We start from the raw sequence: 14,765 nt of genomic DNA, 5'->3' as shown, positions 1-14,765 counted from the left end.
TTCCAATGGAAATACAAACAGTTACACTGCGATAGGAGAAGGTAGACAACTGATTGATTGCGATCTACAGTGGTGCCATCTGCCTCTCCCTTTATTTTTTTGTGTAAACATAACAGCAGAAACGAATAAAAACGATAATCAGGAAGAAATGCCTTTTCACTGAGGGCGAGTAGGGGAAAAAAAAAAAAGTGTTTTTGTTGATGTCGTTCCACAGAAGCAACTTTTTTCCACAACCCATGAGCCGCCAATGATCCTTCCCCACACCCTCCCGGGTCGGGCTACTTTTTGTTCGTCCGGAGCCCGTAGCAGTCTCGGGACCGTACGTCCCCGTCCAACAGATGTTTGTCCGTCTCTCAATCCTGCGCTATGCTCCTCAGCACGTACTTGACCGTGTAGGCAAAGGCGGCGAAGCCGACGATCACAAACAGGTTAGCTAGAGCGCCGCCGAGAAGTCCGTGGTTGCGATTGGCTTGCTGCATGCCCTGGGCGGGGTTGCCGCCTCCGAGGGGGATAGGACCTCCGTTGAGGGCGGGGAGGCCGTAGTGGGCCTGTTGAGGGTCGCCGTCGGGCACCACGTCAGGTAAGGGGAGGGGCTGAGTGCGTGCGTTTAACTCTTCCTGCGCTTTCTGTTTTTGCTTCATTTCCTGTTGACGGCACATAAAACACAATTCAGACAGACAGGAAAGCGGAGCGCAGAGCGAAGGAAAGAAAGGTGCTCACCTCCACAACATCGGGGAACAGTTCACAGAAGATTTTGTCCTTGAGGTTGAAGGCGAGGCTTTGGGCTGAGAGTTGCCTTTTCTGAGGGAGGAGGGGAAAAAAACACATTTACAGAGAGACCTTGACTTAAAGTGGATGTGACACGAAAAAGCGTGTTTATTTCATAATACACGCGGTATTTTATGCACCTGAATGATATGGACCGCTGGGATGTGTGTGGAAGCGATCGCTATAATTATTTAGTTTTTTTAAGCCTGCGCCATGAAAATGAGTGACTTCTGGCTTCGGTCTTGCATTGAGGAGGAGGGCACTGTGACGTGTACGGGTGACGGCGTCCTCTTCACTAAACAGCCGTACTGTTGTGTATGAGGACTAAGGATTCAGCTGATTTTGCGGATTAATACGTTTATTGTTCGCATCACGCCAGCCAAACGGCTGTAGAAAAATCTTGCTTTATGAGGGAGAGGCGTGTGCGCCTTTTTGGAGTTTCAAAAGGTTCCCATTCACCGTGGATATTGGCCAAAACAAGCCCTACTACTGTGGGACCATTGGACTTACGAGGAAGTGAGTAAACATCTTGTTTTCTATTATGTCAAATACGAATACAGCGATTACAAAGTACACACTACAAACTTTCTTTAAATAAAGGACTACTTACGTTTGATCATTGATAGGCATATAAAAAAGCTCTACTCATGCACGTTAGCTGCACAACAACTGCAGCTGCCCTCCTCCGGGGAACGAACTGTAAATTGCTCTCCGCCGGCCGGTTTGCCGATCCGCAAAGACAATTGACAACCCAGCCGTCATGTCAAATAATCCGGGCTAGTTATGTGTGATTTTCCGCTTCGAAGACTTTGAAACATCACTCGGTTCGGGTTAGCATGTCGGCTAGCTGTCACGCCTCTTTTTTGTTTACATTCTCCGAAGCCGGGGAAGGGAAATGACATATGTCATTTAGGTGTCATAAAATATCGTTCGGGTGGTGCGACAGTAAAGGTGAAGTCGATAGTTTTGACCATTATGTAGTAATTTTGCCATGTCGTCCTGAATAAATGCATTTTTATTATTTCATATTCCATTTAGCACAAGACTTATTTGTCATGACCATGCCATTCATTTAGCAATTGGATACTTGGATAAAAAGAATATCCTGTAAAAATATTGAAGTAAAGAGACAGAAACAATGACATTTTGCAGCTCTCTTCGTCACGTTTTCCTCGTTCTGAATAATTCCCCCTCAATGGGATAAATAGTAAAACCGATGAGCCCAGTCTCCCGCTGATGTCATCCACCTGTTGGGGACGCTAGAGCCCTATAATGGTAGGCGTGGCTAACCGGCAGATTAAAAGACTAATTTCTCGTCATCTGCGCTTTGCCAAATTGTTGTATATAGTCGAATCGTCTCAAAATATGATTCTAATTCACATAATAATGCTATTTAAGACTTTTTTTCTCCTGTCGTATGCTCTTTAAGTTCAGTTACTCAGTGACCAGTCTTGGATGTAGTGCTGCAACGATTAATCGATTAATTCGAGTATTCGATTAGAAAAAAATATTCGAATTAAATTTTCCTGCTTCGAGTATTCGTTTAATTAAAGTGGCGTTGTAATGGTTTGTTTTTAATGTGTTTACATGTAGTTTTAATCCAGCTGCTCCCTGTTAAGACCAACATGAGCTAGGATTTTGTTTGAGCTAATGTTTTTTTTATGCATTCGTAATTTAGTTTAAAGGCATATTTAGCGAATTTTTGTGGGAATATGTGTCTGAAACATTTTTAAAGCGTATTGTTAAAAAAAAAAAAAAAAAAGTATTTTATAGCATTTAAGCCAGCGGACTTTTATTACGTAAGTTGGCCAATTGTTCTTTTGTGTTACACCGTTTGAGGCTCAGCTCAGGTATTTTAATTTTTTTATGTTCTTTATCCGATTACTCATTTTTTCCAACTAACTAGTTCATCGATTAATCGACTACTAAAATAATCGATAGCTGCAGCCCTACTTGGATGTGTTGCTAAAAACATGATGTACAGTCATGTGAAAAAAATTAGGACACCCCATTAAATATTCAGTTCTTCAAATGTTCACATATCAATGTCCGATCTTGTTTTTCTTAATCTCTGGAAAAGTGATTTAATTGCAGGTAAGCAACAAAAACTATCAAATTATTATTATTTACCATAATTATAAAAATATCAACAAAAATGCATATTTTAACTGAGGAAAAAGTTAGGACACCCTACCACCTAATAGACCCCAATCACGTGACGTCACAACTCCGCCCCCTGGACTGGTGCAGCCATATTGTTCGTCAGCTCATCGTGTTTACATATTACCGCTACGTACATTCCTCCTATTACTGCGTGTTTTTCTGCTTGTCTAAGGAATCACCGCCTAGTACACGAACCCAAAAACCTTCCTGACAATTGTTAACATTGATTAATCAAAATGGTGAAGGCATGTGTGGCGGTTGGTTGCAGTAACAGAGAAGATAAACGGTCATTTTAGTAGTTGCTGTGTGCCCATTGTTAAAAGGGCAAATCTCGAAAGCAGCACGGTTTGTTTATCTCGGTCCATGATGCGTTTGTGTCGACAGCCGTTAGACAGCGGAGAAAACATCAATACGATGCCAACACGATCGCAGACATCATCAGACGGAGACTACGAAGCTCGTCGCCACGGTCGCACAGCAAGAAGGTGAGCCCAACAACAGGTGTTGTGCCGAAAAATAGCCGCCCTGCGTGAAATGTCCCCCCTGACGGGAGCGCCCACACGGAAACGACTTTCTTGTACCATGAATATGTATTATTTTACTCTGCTTGAACTAATAGATGTCATACCTGTGTGATTGTCATTGGGATATGGTCGTGAAAACCTGTAGACTAATACATTTCTGTTCAAAGATGGTTATGTGGCCCAGTCCACGATTTGTTACTAAAATACAGTAATATTTTGTGTAATTTAATTATTTAAAACTGATCTTACAGTCGTAAATCTATTACTGTAATGTGTCCATGAAAACATTTGATGTTTTCACATCAACAAAGCGTTATAAATAAGCGCTCCCGTCAGGGGGGACATTTCACGCGGGGCAGCTATTTTTCGGCATACACCGGCCCGTTGTCGATCAAGTTTCATTTTACAATCGTGACAACGGTGACGCTCAGCTGACCAAATGTCGGTTTACAGTATATTCGGGCCGGTGCCGGTTTTGGGTACCAGACTCCTCATCTTGACATAAACTGGAGTATGACTGGAAATTTTGTGGTCTCAGGACGAGCTCTGACGCACGGGACGGGACGGGACCGGACGCGAGGAAACATCGGTTTGGGCATCAAATATGGATCTGGCGACTGGATCGACTGAAGCTTTTCCAAATAACGGCTTTTATGCAACTCATCCAATGAGTTTACAGCGTCTGAAAGCACCGGGGCTTCCATAATTTGCAAGTGAATCCTCCTTTAGAAACTACGATCAATGACAATACGGACACACAATGACGGACAATATGGCGGCACAATACAGCGATCACGTGATTGTGTGACGTTGGTGATTGGGGTCTATATTCGCGGTCTAGACGTTATACCCATTCACAACGCTAGATGGCGCCAGATATCATTGAAGCGATGTTCTGTCATGACAGATCTCGGCTACTCTCAAGTTTAACCAGTTTGCATTATTTTAATGCAATGCTTTTCCTTATTCAGATTTGTTTCAAGACTACAGTTACAGTTAGACTTAACTTTGGTGGTTAATGCAGTTATTGCAATTTTGTTGTTTTATGACAATAGATTGGTTTATTTACATTTCAAAAACCAAAAGGCATTCATTTAAAAATGTGATTGCACTTTACATATTTAAATGTTCAGATATTAAGATTTGAATGAGGCAAAATAACATGCTTTTTCTCTCATATATTGTTATAATCATTTGTTTCAGATGTACTGTAATTATTTTCTGGATAAAAATTTGGTGTTCAAAAAGTCTTTTTTTCAAATTTGAGTCTTGAAAAAGAGGGGGTCGTCTTATAATCAGGGCCGTCTTATATTCGGGCCAATACGGTATACTTACAATCAAAACTACGCATGCATGAAAAAAACAACTTTAGCTCAAACAAAAACTTATCTGATGTTGTTCTTAACAGTGAGCATATGGATTTAGCCATGTTAAGAGTTATGTCATATTCACTGTTGCCACTCGAGGGTAGTGTATAGTATCCACCCAAATCATTAAACCAAATGCAAACACTCTCAAAACAAACCATTACAACGCCACTCTAATTAAACGAATCGTCAAAGCAGCAAAATTTGATTCGAAGCTTTTTTTCTAATCGAATTACTCGAGTTAATTGATTAATCGTTGCAGCACTAACATCAATATTACAAATTTTGACCACAAATATTTGGATTTTGGTCTAAAATGTTAATGATATTTGGTCAGTGAAAAAAAACAACAGTTTGGACATGAAAATTATGGTGTCTTGAAAAAAAGGACCCAACAAGGCCATTGTAAACAATTCTTTCTTGGCATGCAAAATCGGACAAAATAGGCCGAGACCTTAAAGAAGGATAACAGTGTATTATTGTCAAAATGTCACGCTGTACTTTATCAGGATGCTTTTGTCGGGCTGGGCTCACCGTATGGTCTGTGGTCTCAATGCTGCCCAGTGTGGGTCCCTTCTCCACCATGAAGCTGAGCAGACCTGTGAGGATGGTGGAGACTGACCACGCCGGGTTCCACGTATCCGGGTGGAAGTCTGTGATGGATAAACACAATCTGTGGAGGGACACGCGGGCAGCATTACAGCAAGGCAATGTGACACCACTGTAATCGAATAACCTCCAAATAAAGAAAAGACTCTTCTTACCTTATATTACATTTAAATCTGCCGTTGGGTGTTATCATGTAGATACTTGGTGGTTTAAAAGGGAATTCCCGAGGAAATATGAGCTTTCCGTGATAGTAACCTCCTACAAAAAGCATACAAGTGTAGGAAAAAGTTCAACTGAAATGAACTTTAAAAAACAGCAAAGGTTTTTCGGGGGGTTTTTTTTGGGGGGGGGGGGGTATATGGTGCTGGCTTTTTAGGGTAAAAAAAAAATGTTTAAAAACTTAAGTTATGCATGCTTGCGTCCCATACAAGCTTTATTCTAATACAGTGGTTAACAAAGTATACCTCCAGTGATATTTGAGCTCCCTCTGTAGTACAAGCATACGAGACAAATTGCAGAAACGTATTTTTTAATCCACGAATGTATATTTGTAAAGAAAACTTCAGTTTTATTTAAAAATAAACAACAATAGATATAAATTTAACTAGAGCTGAAACGAATACTCGAGCAACTCGAGTTTAAAAACTGATCCGAGTAATTTTATTCACCTCGAGTAATCGTTTAATTTTGACAGCTCTAAGCATCACATTTTGCCCGGACTACTTTTAATGCGGGACAATGCGCTGATGTCACGTGCGTAGAGAAAGAAGCAATTTAAAAAAAAAAATGTTTTTTTAAATTATAACCGCAGCTGACAGCCGCTACAAACAACGCCGACGTTGCTAAAAACTAGCCCGCATGATGCTACAGTGGTAGCAGGTAGCGTCTGATGCGGCTCATAGAGATCACATGTATGTTGAACTAGACGCTAAATGACATAGTCAGCAGCGTTAGTAAACAGCCGCCATCTTAAAGCAGTAGACTTCTAAGCGTTAATAAATAAGTTTAACGTTACTGTCACTCGCTCACGTAACGTTAGCCCTGCGGAGGGCTAGGTCTCTGTTAATCATGACCACTGTCGATGCGTGGCTAACGTGTCTGACATACAGGCTTTATTTAATCTGTGAAAACAGCGCTCTAGAGTGATGAGGGTGTAAAATAAAAACCTAATAATGCTAACTGTCAATTTTAGCTCAGTAGTCACTGCTGGATAAAACAGCAAGTAGCACTGGTCCCCAATGTGCTCCAATACAGCAGGTATCATACATTTCTTTTGAACACTGCAAAAACTCACAATCCTATCAGTGGCCTATACTACGAAGCCGGTTTTCTGGCTTAGCAGGGTAACTTCGAGAGTAACTTTATCACGTGCGACGTAAGTTCGCGGCTATGCAAGACTACGAAAGGTGGATATGTTGGAACAGAGAAGTGTTGCCATTGCAACACACGCAACACGCCAAACCTGGTCGTGTCAAGAGTTAGATCTTGCTTAACATCAGGATTCCAATTAACCACGCTCTATTTAAACAGCACTCCTCCGCGGACGTGTCCTCCTGACAATGACAGCGTACTTGGACGACCCATACGACATTGGCGCGCGGATTGTGAGGGGCTCTCTCCGGAGGGCACGGATATTTCGGGACCGCTAGAATCCGCTGGCGTACCCGGAAGATGTTCTCCATGAAAGATATAGATTTTCAGCTGAGGGAATTCTTTACCTGTGCCAACTGATCTAGGCAGACGTCACTAATGTAACCCGCCGAGTCAGGCCCTCACAACCGCGCAGATTGTGTGTGCCTGTCCCTGCGCTCTTTCGCCAGGGACAATATATGTATTCCATTGGTGATGCTGAATATCTGCGTAAGAACACTGTATGCCGTGCGATTCGGAGTGGGGTATGGAAACGCTTCAAATTGATGCATTTATAATAATCATAGAAATATGTAGACTATTTAAACATTGAGAAAACTTGCGTTTTTTTCTGCCAACTCGAGGAGATTAAATTAAATGTCAAATCCACTGATAGGACAGACGCACAAATATAAAAGATATAAATGTTTATTGAATATGCATCTTAGTCTTGTTTAACTGTGAAAAATCGTTACAAAAGACGGTCTTTTATTTACGCAACAACGCATGGCATCCCCGCATTTCCTTCTTCTCCTGAGTCCTCACAAATATAACAATTTTTTTTTTTTGTTGTTGTCGGGCTCGGGCCTGCAAATCAAGTTTATTGATCGGACTCGGGTCGGGTCGGGCTGGATTTTTTAGGCCCAAACTAAAAAAAAAGAACATAAGTATTCGTACAGTCAAGGGGACTAAACATACAATCATCCTGTTTCGTGTGGTGATGCGTGACAATTATTTCTTACTGTTAATGTACCAAATCTTATTTTATTGTCCTGACAGCAGGCTTTATTTCTTTTCATGGACATAAGTAAACTGGCATATTGACGCATTCACAAATCACACGATCTGTAAATTCGCTGTCAACAGACCCGTTGCGCTCTACTCGCCGAAGCGGTGTTGGATTTCGCGGTGAGGGTGGATTTTAATTCCTCATAATTCCGCATGATCATCGCGCATTCCTCCTCCGTGAAGTAAGGTGCCCGTGCCATCGTCACAAGTAGTGTTTGACTCTGGTCACCGCCCCCTTTTATGTGAACGCGCAGTAACTCTGACTGGGTTGACACAGGTTCGACTAATCAACCTCATAATCAGCGTCGTAGCACCGATTGACCACAAACTAGACAACCAAGTTTTGTCAACTCCAGTTACCCGATGGTAAACTGGATTACTTCTGGGGAGGTTGAACTCGGTTCGTAGTATAGGCCACTGGACTTACAGTTTAGACTAACTTAAAACTTAACTAGAACTTAAAAATAGCTTGACACAAATACAAATTCAATTGAAACACGTGGGGAAAACACCTAACTTTTAAGTGATTTGTATTATCAAGCGTAATGGCATTTTTAGGTAAGAAATATATATATTTTTTTATAAGATCTAAAAGTTTTTGGAGTGAAAGCAGTGAATTAGTCTTTTTTTTATTCTAGTTACATCTAAGATGCAATTGTTGCCTGTTTTCAACAATGCACATCGAAAATAAAGACAGATTGACTGAAAATTGTTAAATATTAGATAAAATGTCTTCTTTTCTCATGTATATTTATAATTAGAGGTGCACGATTAATAGGAATTATGACATCATCCCAATAAATCCGATAACATTATTTATCGGCCCGATAATATATATTTTTGGCACGGTGTCGGTGGATTGGGATTTGAGCGTTTGTTTCCACTCCTGTTTTGCGAGTATGCAAAGTCTTGTTACTGTTCTAGAGGCTGTACTTTTCCATCACTGAGTGATAAACCTTACTATGGCAATTAGCAAATGTTTGTATTTTACAGTGAATAAGTTCAGTGCTCATTTTTCAGGGGAACACATCGTTAATGATATTGACCGATTGTGATTGACTGAAATTATATTTATTTGAAAAAATAAATATGGGCACTCTATTTGAAGTCAAAACACTTCTCGTCTTTGTTTTGTTCATTATAATAATGATCATGTCATCATGAAAATTCTGATTAGGTCAAAGGCAAATCTATGCTGAATCCACCACTAGTATTTTTGATGTTCAAAAACTCAGGTGAATATAGATTTTTAAATTCTATATAGATTATCGTTATTGTATCGGCCTTGAGGAGCAGGAAGTTATCGTTATCGGTATCGGTTACAAAAAATGGATATCGTGCATCCCTATTTATAATTGCTCTTCACCTAAAAATATGTTTTATCCGATTACTCGATGAATCAATAGAATTTTCAGTCGATTACTCGATTACTAAAATATTCGATAGCTGCAGCCCTACATTTAACACTTTATCACCGGGCGTGTCGGCGGCGACATGTTAGATATAATTTTTAATATTTGTAATTATTCAATTCAAATGTTTTTTTTAAGATTGATATGAACATATTTGTGTGCACGCGTCCTGACGCTGCTCAATCAGTGCAGTCTGGGTGAAAAGGTTATGACACAATGAAGCAGTAGATCCAGTTCAAAAGTGGAAGCGTTCTGCTTGTTACTTGTGTGGCGCGTATATACTGAATCATCACTTGACGCAACATTTGTCTTTTGTTATCAAAGGGCAACATCTTGTAAGTTAGAGTCATTTGGCGCCATTAACCTAAAAGTACTAATTATGAATCATGGGAAGCAGTTTTGAATAGTTGCCAAACAACCACATCATTCATGAGACCGGAAATCAACTTGACGGAAATGTTCAGAATCAGGTTTATACCTTCGTAAGGCGTCTTCTCAGGACCTCTCACCACGTAGTGCCTGCATGTGAAAACAAGACCATGGTTGTCACATCAAAGACAACAAGATGCACTAGTTCTGTGGAATATCCTCGTTATCTGTGTGATCTTGCTTAGATGTTTATCCACTTGTCGCGAGTCACAAAGAGGTTTGCGAGTTAGTGACAGAAAATGATTTTGGTCTGAAACAGTACCAAAACTGAAAGTTTGGTGCAACTTTGGTGCAAGAAAAAAGCTCAGTAGCCAGGACTTTTCTCGTTCCCTGTCAATAATTCTTTATTCTTTCAGTGAAATTTTAATAATCAGGCATGAAAATGGTTTAGGGGTTAAATAGGTGAGAAGAGTGTGGAGAAAATATGTTCCGATACACTGCAGAACTAGGTCTATCCCAAACGATTAATTTCTCCCGATTAGTCAGTCGACTATTTTTACGATTAGTAGACTAATCTACTCATTTAAAAAAAAAAAAAAAAATTAAACTAATTTAGCAATGACATTTTTGATTACTCTTATTAATTCACAAAAACATTTTAGAACACTTACATTCTTTATTAAAGTACAAATAAACACGTAAATAACAATAAATCACACATAAACAATGAGGTCAAATACTGATAGCATTAACTAGTGCAATTGAATGGAATGTAAAGAGATTCAGAACACTGACTTCGCCTTTCTAACATGCTTCAAAACAATTCTTAAAAAAAAAATCTAGCATTATTGTAGTATACTACTTTATATATAGTAGTATTATAATAATTATTATTCATTGCCAATTAGATTTTTCAAAAAGGGTGTCATTATAAAGCTATTCTTAGTGTACAATCCAAATTCTGAAGTATATGGGATTAACTCCAGAAATCGTTATTTATATGACAAACATGACGTGCTTTTATTTTTTAAATGTTCACCGGAAGTACATTTGCTAAACCGCTAACCGTAAGCTTTACACGCCGCAAAAAAAGCTCTTTTTGTCACTGAATGTGATGTCAGTAATCCATTTTTTTCCTTCATTTTTTTCGTTTACAAATGCTGTTAACCAGCGATTTTTTATTTTTTAAGTGTCACCTTTTAATCGCAAGTTTACGTTTTGGAGAAGACAGCTAATGTTTTATAGCAGGCTAAAGTAGGTTGTCTTTTTTTCCCCATTAGCCTTAATGTAGCAATGCTAACAATTACAGTATTTAATATAGATGTTTTTCCCTATTTTGTATGTCAGAACTTTAATTCTACGGCGTGTTGATGACCAATAAACATCTGTGAAAGGAACTGTTGTCTCATATGCCATCAGCATTTTTATTTACCGTGCGATAAATGGACTCATTGCATATCGCGACGGGCTTAGCAGTTTCAATAAAACATGTCGCTAGTTAGTTAGTTAGTTAGTTAGTTAGTTAGTTAGTTAGTTAGTTAGTTAGTTAGTTAGTTAGTTAGATGGACTTACGATCTGCCTGCTTCTAATTGTCTCCTGTCATCTTCTAAAATTACAACTGGGTGACGGCGCTTTAGGTGTTTATTCACGGCTGACGTGCAGCCAAGCTTAGCATTGAAGAGACAGGACACAACTGTGCACCCTTCTTTGTTTAATTGAAATAAGTCAATCTTTTGGCCACTCTGGTGCGCTTTTTTTTGGCTTTGTGACGCTTTCCCTGCTTGTATACCAAGCTCCAAAATTTTAAAAATCTCCCGACCCCCCCCCCCTTAAAATGTTCTCATAGGATCTACACTATTCACGTAGGTTAGCCTTTTTTACTTAAAAACGGCGAATTTCACTGAAAGGTGAGAGATTTTCATGCCTGTTAAGTGAAATTTTAATAATGTAGACAAAATGCCACTGTTTGTATACACTGAAAAACAAAAGTAGCAAGTACCATTCTAGTATGTTGGAGGGGAGAGGCTCAGCACAGATGTAAGGCACGGGGTCTTTCTTTATCCTGAGGTAATCCTGCTTAAGTCGCTGAGTGGCTGTGGTTGGAGCTCTCTTCTTCCCGTTGTTGTTCATCTGTTGGCATAAAAGGACGCGTAGTGGAAATGCAATTCTTATGTTCAGTGGTACCAAAGCAAGTGAATATGATTCCACACGTGTTATCGGTTTCTTAGAATGAATTAAACTTGATAGTAGGACTTCACCATTTCATACTGTTGCCGATATTATCTGTGTATTTTTGATGGTGGGACGACTGGCGAATTCGTGCGGACTTTGCTATCGATTATTTTAGTAGTAGATTAATCAATGACCTAGTTAGTTTGAATAATCGAGTATTCGGAGAAGGAACATGAAAAAATTAAAATACCTGAGCTAAGCCTCGAACTGTATATTTTTTTTTAAATGTGGATTTATTTACAACAAAAGAACAATTGGCGATCTTACACAGCAAAAGTCGGCTAGCTTAAATGCTATAAAATGCTACCGTTTCTTTTATAATGCGCTTAACAAATGGCTGAGACACATATTCCAACAAAAAACGGCTAAATACGCCTATAAACAAAATTACGAATGCATTAAAAAACATTAGCTCAAACAAAAACTTTGTTTACGTTGGTCTTAACAGGGAGCAGTTGGATTCAACCATGTGAAATGAGGCAGACTAGAGGGCAGTGTATCCACCCTGATCAATAAAACTAAATGCAAACACTTTCAAAATAAACCACTGCAACGCCACTTTAATTAAACGAATACTCGAAGCAACAAAATTTAATTCAAATACTTTTTTTCCTAATTGAATACTCGAGTTAATCGATTAACCGTTGCAGCACTAATGCCAGTTTTACATTTTTACCATAGGTCCCCTAAATATACAATACCATCTATGGGTGGAGTTTCCCCAGTATTCCTAGCAAGGGGGAATCTTCGATCTTTTGTTCTTGTCTTCCTTTAAAATTTTTCCCATGAATCCCTAAAAGTGTGGGGGAAAAAGTCTGAAATACCAGAGATTGCCACCGGGGGAAGGCTTCAAAACCGATTCTCCCATTGAGCACCAGTCTAAAACATCTGATTTCACCATCAAAATAGATGGGTTGAGTATGAATACTTTTACAATCAAATATCGTATCTGGATTAGGGGTATAACAATAAAAAGGTGATAGATCGCGATACTTTATAGCCCAAAAGGTTATCGATATGCTTCCACCAAAAATCGATATATCGTTTTAAAAAGGCCTCACGGTTTGAAAAAAGGAACCAAGAGGTTGCTATCAAAATCTTCCATTAGAATAGTGTCTACGTTAGCTCATTGGCTCCTATTGATGGTGCTAGACATCCAATTCATTCTGACTGAATTGGACGTCTGGCACCATAAATGGCGATAAAACCAGAGCATTCACTGTCAGTCTTTTGTGGGCATTTACAGGTCACTTCCTGTTCACTTTTGGGCATTTACAGGCATTTCCTGTAAAAGTTAGGGTGGTTTTAGTTAAAGGAGACACTTTTTTCATCTGTGTGACTTTGAACTGCTCCACCAGCTTTTATTATTTTTTTTACTTCCAGTCTCCAGTCATGTGAATTTGCATATTAAGCTAAATATTTAGTTGCGACTGTTTCCTAATTTAACAATTAGGATATAGGATACAACTTTAAGATTTATATTAAATATTTAATTCTGGATTTAAACAATAAGGTCCAAAACTTATTTAAAAATAAATATTCACGTTGCTAAATAATGTTGTAAATGTGCAACAACAACAAAAAAGTGACTAAAAATTTCACACCATTTTAAACACTGTGTGGGGCTAAAAGTGAGAAAATGTCAATTTTCAGCATGTCAGCATATGAGCTTGTTTATTATTAGAGCAATAATTTTGTTTTAAAAAAGGGAACAAGTTCATTTCAACTATTTTGCGTAGAAAATGAACTACCCTAACAACAATCATAACATACATTGTTAATAAAACTATATTACCTGAAATCAGCTGGACACAATGACAAAACGTAAACACAAAGATATGTGAATGATAATATCAGACATTAATATCAGTCAAACAATCTTTACGTGTTGATTCGTGGAACAGACTACTTCTCAAAAAACTGCTAAGTGTTTTGTTTCCTTGCTAACAATGTGTCGTACATTATCTAATCGCCCTCAAAAATGTTGCGCGACTAAACAACTGAAATCGTCCTTTCATCACTGACACTATTTCATGTTTACGCATCTTGCGTCACTCGAGGCTCGTTACGCTGACGTGCGATGTCATTCAAGAAAGTGTCAAGAGTGGCTGCGTTACGCTACACAAACTGTTAGCAAAAAAAGCTAGCCTGCTTTAATCAGTTGAATCGATATTTAGCAAACTATTATAGCTTGAGAACGATTCAGACGAACAAGCTGGTACAGCCGGTGTGTAAACACTTAATAGCCACCAGAGGCTAACGTAGGCCACTGCTACGAATAGGTGGCAAATACTAGCAGCCGTGGCGCTACAAACACCAGTTGGCTGTCGACATGTGTGGATTTCCCCGAGTTATCATGTGTTATGTTTGACATACCTCTCCAAAGACCCCAGCAAAATGTGAATTCGGGCCTGGATACGAGTAAGGGTTGGAGTTTTAGCGGTCAAACCCCAGACCGACGGGACGGCGAAGACACAAACGTAGCAACGTTAGCTAAAGGCAAGAGCCACAAACGCAAGCACTCACTTCCGGATTTATTCTTCGCCTTCCACGAGGTGTATAAAGAAATGCCCAATAAGCTCTTTAGCGCCGTCATTTGATGTGGCGGTGTCACTGTATCTAACAATAGACGGGAGTCAGGGTGGCCACGAGGTCTCAGGGCTAGTGCCGAGAACGATGGATGGGCAGGTGCTCATTGATCCAAAGGGGCACATAAACCAGTGGCGCCTCCAGAATTTTTTCATAGGGGTGGCCAGATGGGGCCACTTAAAATCTTGGGGTGGCCAAACCTAAAAGCCATAATTTCAGGTTTTCATTATATTATTGCAGTAAAAAGGTCAGGGGAAAACTATCAGAAAGACTTAAAGATAAGGCTACTGATATACTTTAGTTTATTGTGTAAT

The 14,765-nt window shown here is 39.4% G+C and overlaps 1 protein-coding gene across 1 annotated transcript; it reads right to left on the bottom strand.

Annotated features, from left to right (window-relative positions):
* Positions 1 to 57: 57 nt before the first annotated feature.
* ube2j2 (ubiquitin-conjugating enzyme E2, J2 (UBC6 homolog, yeast)) lies at positions 58 to 14,409 on the bottom strand. The gene is made up of 7 exons (XM_057846896.1): positions 14,239 to 14,409; positions 11,630 to 11,760; positions 9,740 to 9,780; positions 5,587 to 5,689; positions 5,357 to 5,495; positions 721 to 801; positions 58 to 644 (listed from the first exon to the last, which is right to left on the bottom strand). The coding sequence occupies exons 2-7, from the start codon at positions 11,758 to 11,760 to the stop codon at positions 354 to 356; spliced, it is 786 nt and encodes a 261-aa protein (XP_057702879.1). The 5' UTR covers positions 14,239 to 14,409; the 3' UTR covers positions 58 to 353.
* Positions 14,410 to 14,765: the final 356 nt, after the last annotated feature.

The sequence above is a fragment of the Corythoichthys intestinalis genome, chromosome 9 (assembly GCF_030265065.1).
Source record: "Corythoichthys intestinalis isolate RoL2023-P3 chromosome 9, ASM3026506v1, whole genome shotgun sequence".
Taxonomy (NCBI): domain Eukaryota; kingdom Metazoa; phylum Chordata; class Actinopteri; order Syngnathiformes; family Syngnathidae; genus Corythoichthys; species Corythoichthys intestinalis.
The sequence above is the reverse complement of the archived record's forward strand: the minus strand, read 5'-3'. Positions and strand labels throughout refer to the sequence as shown.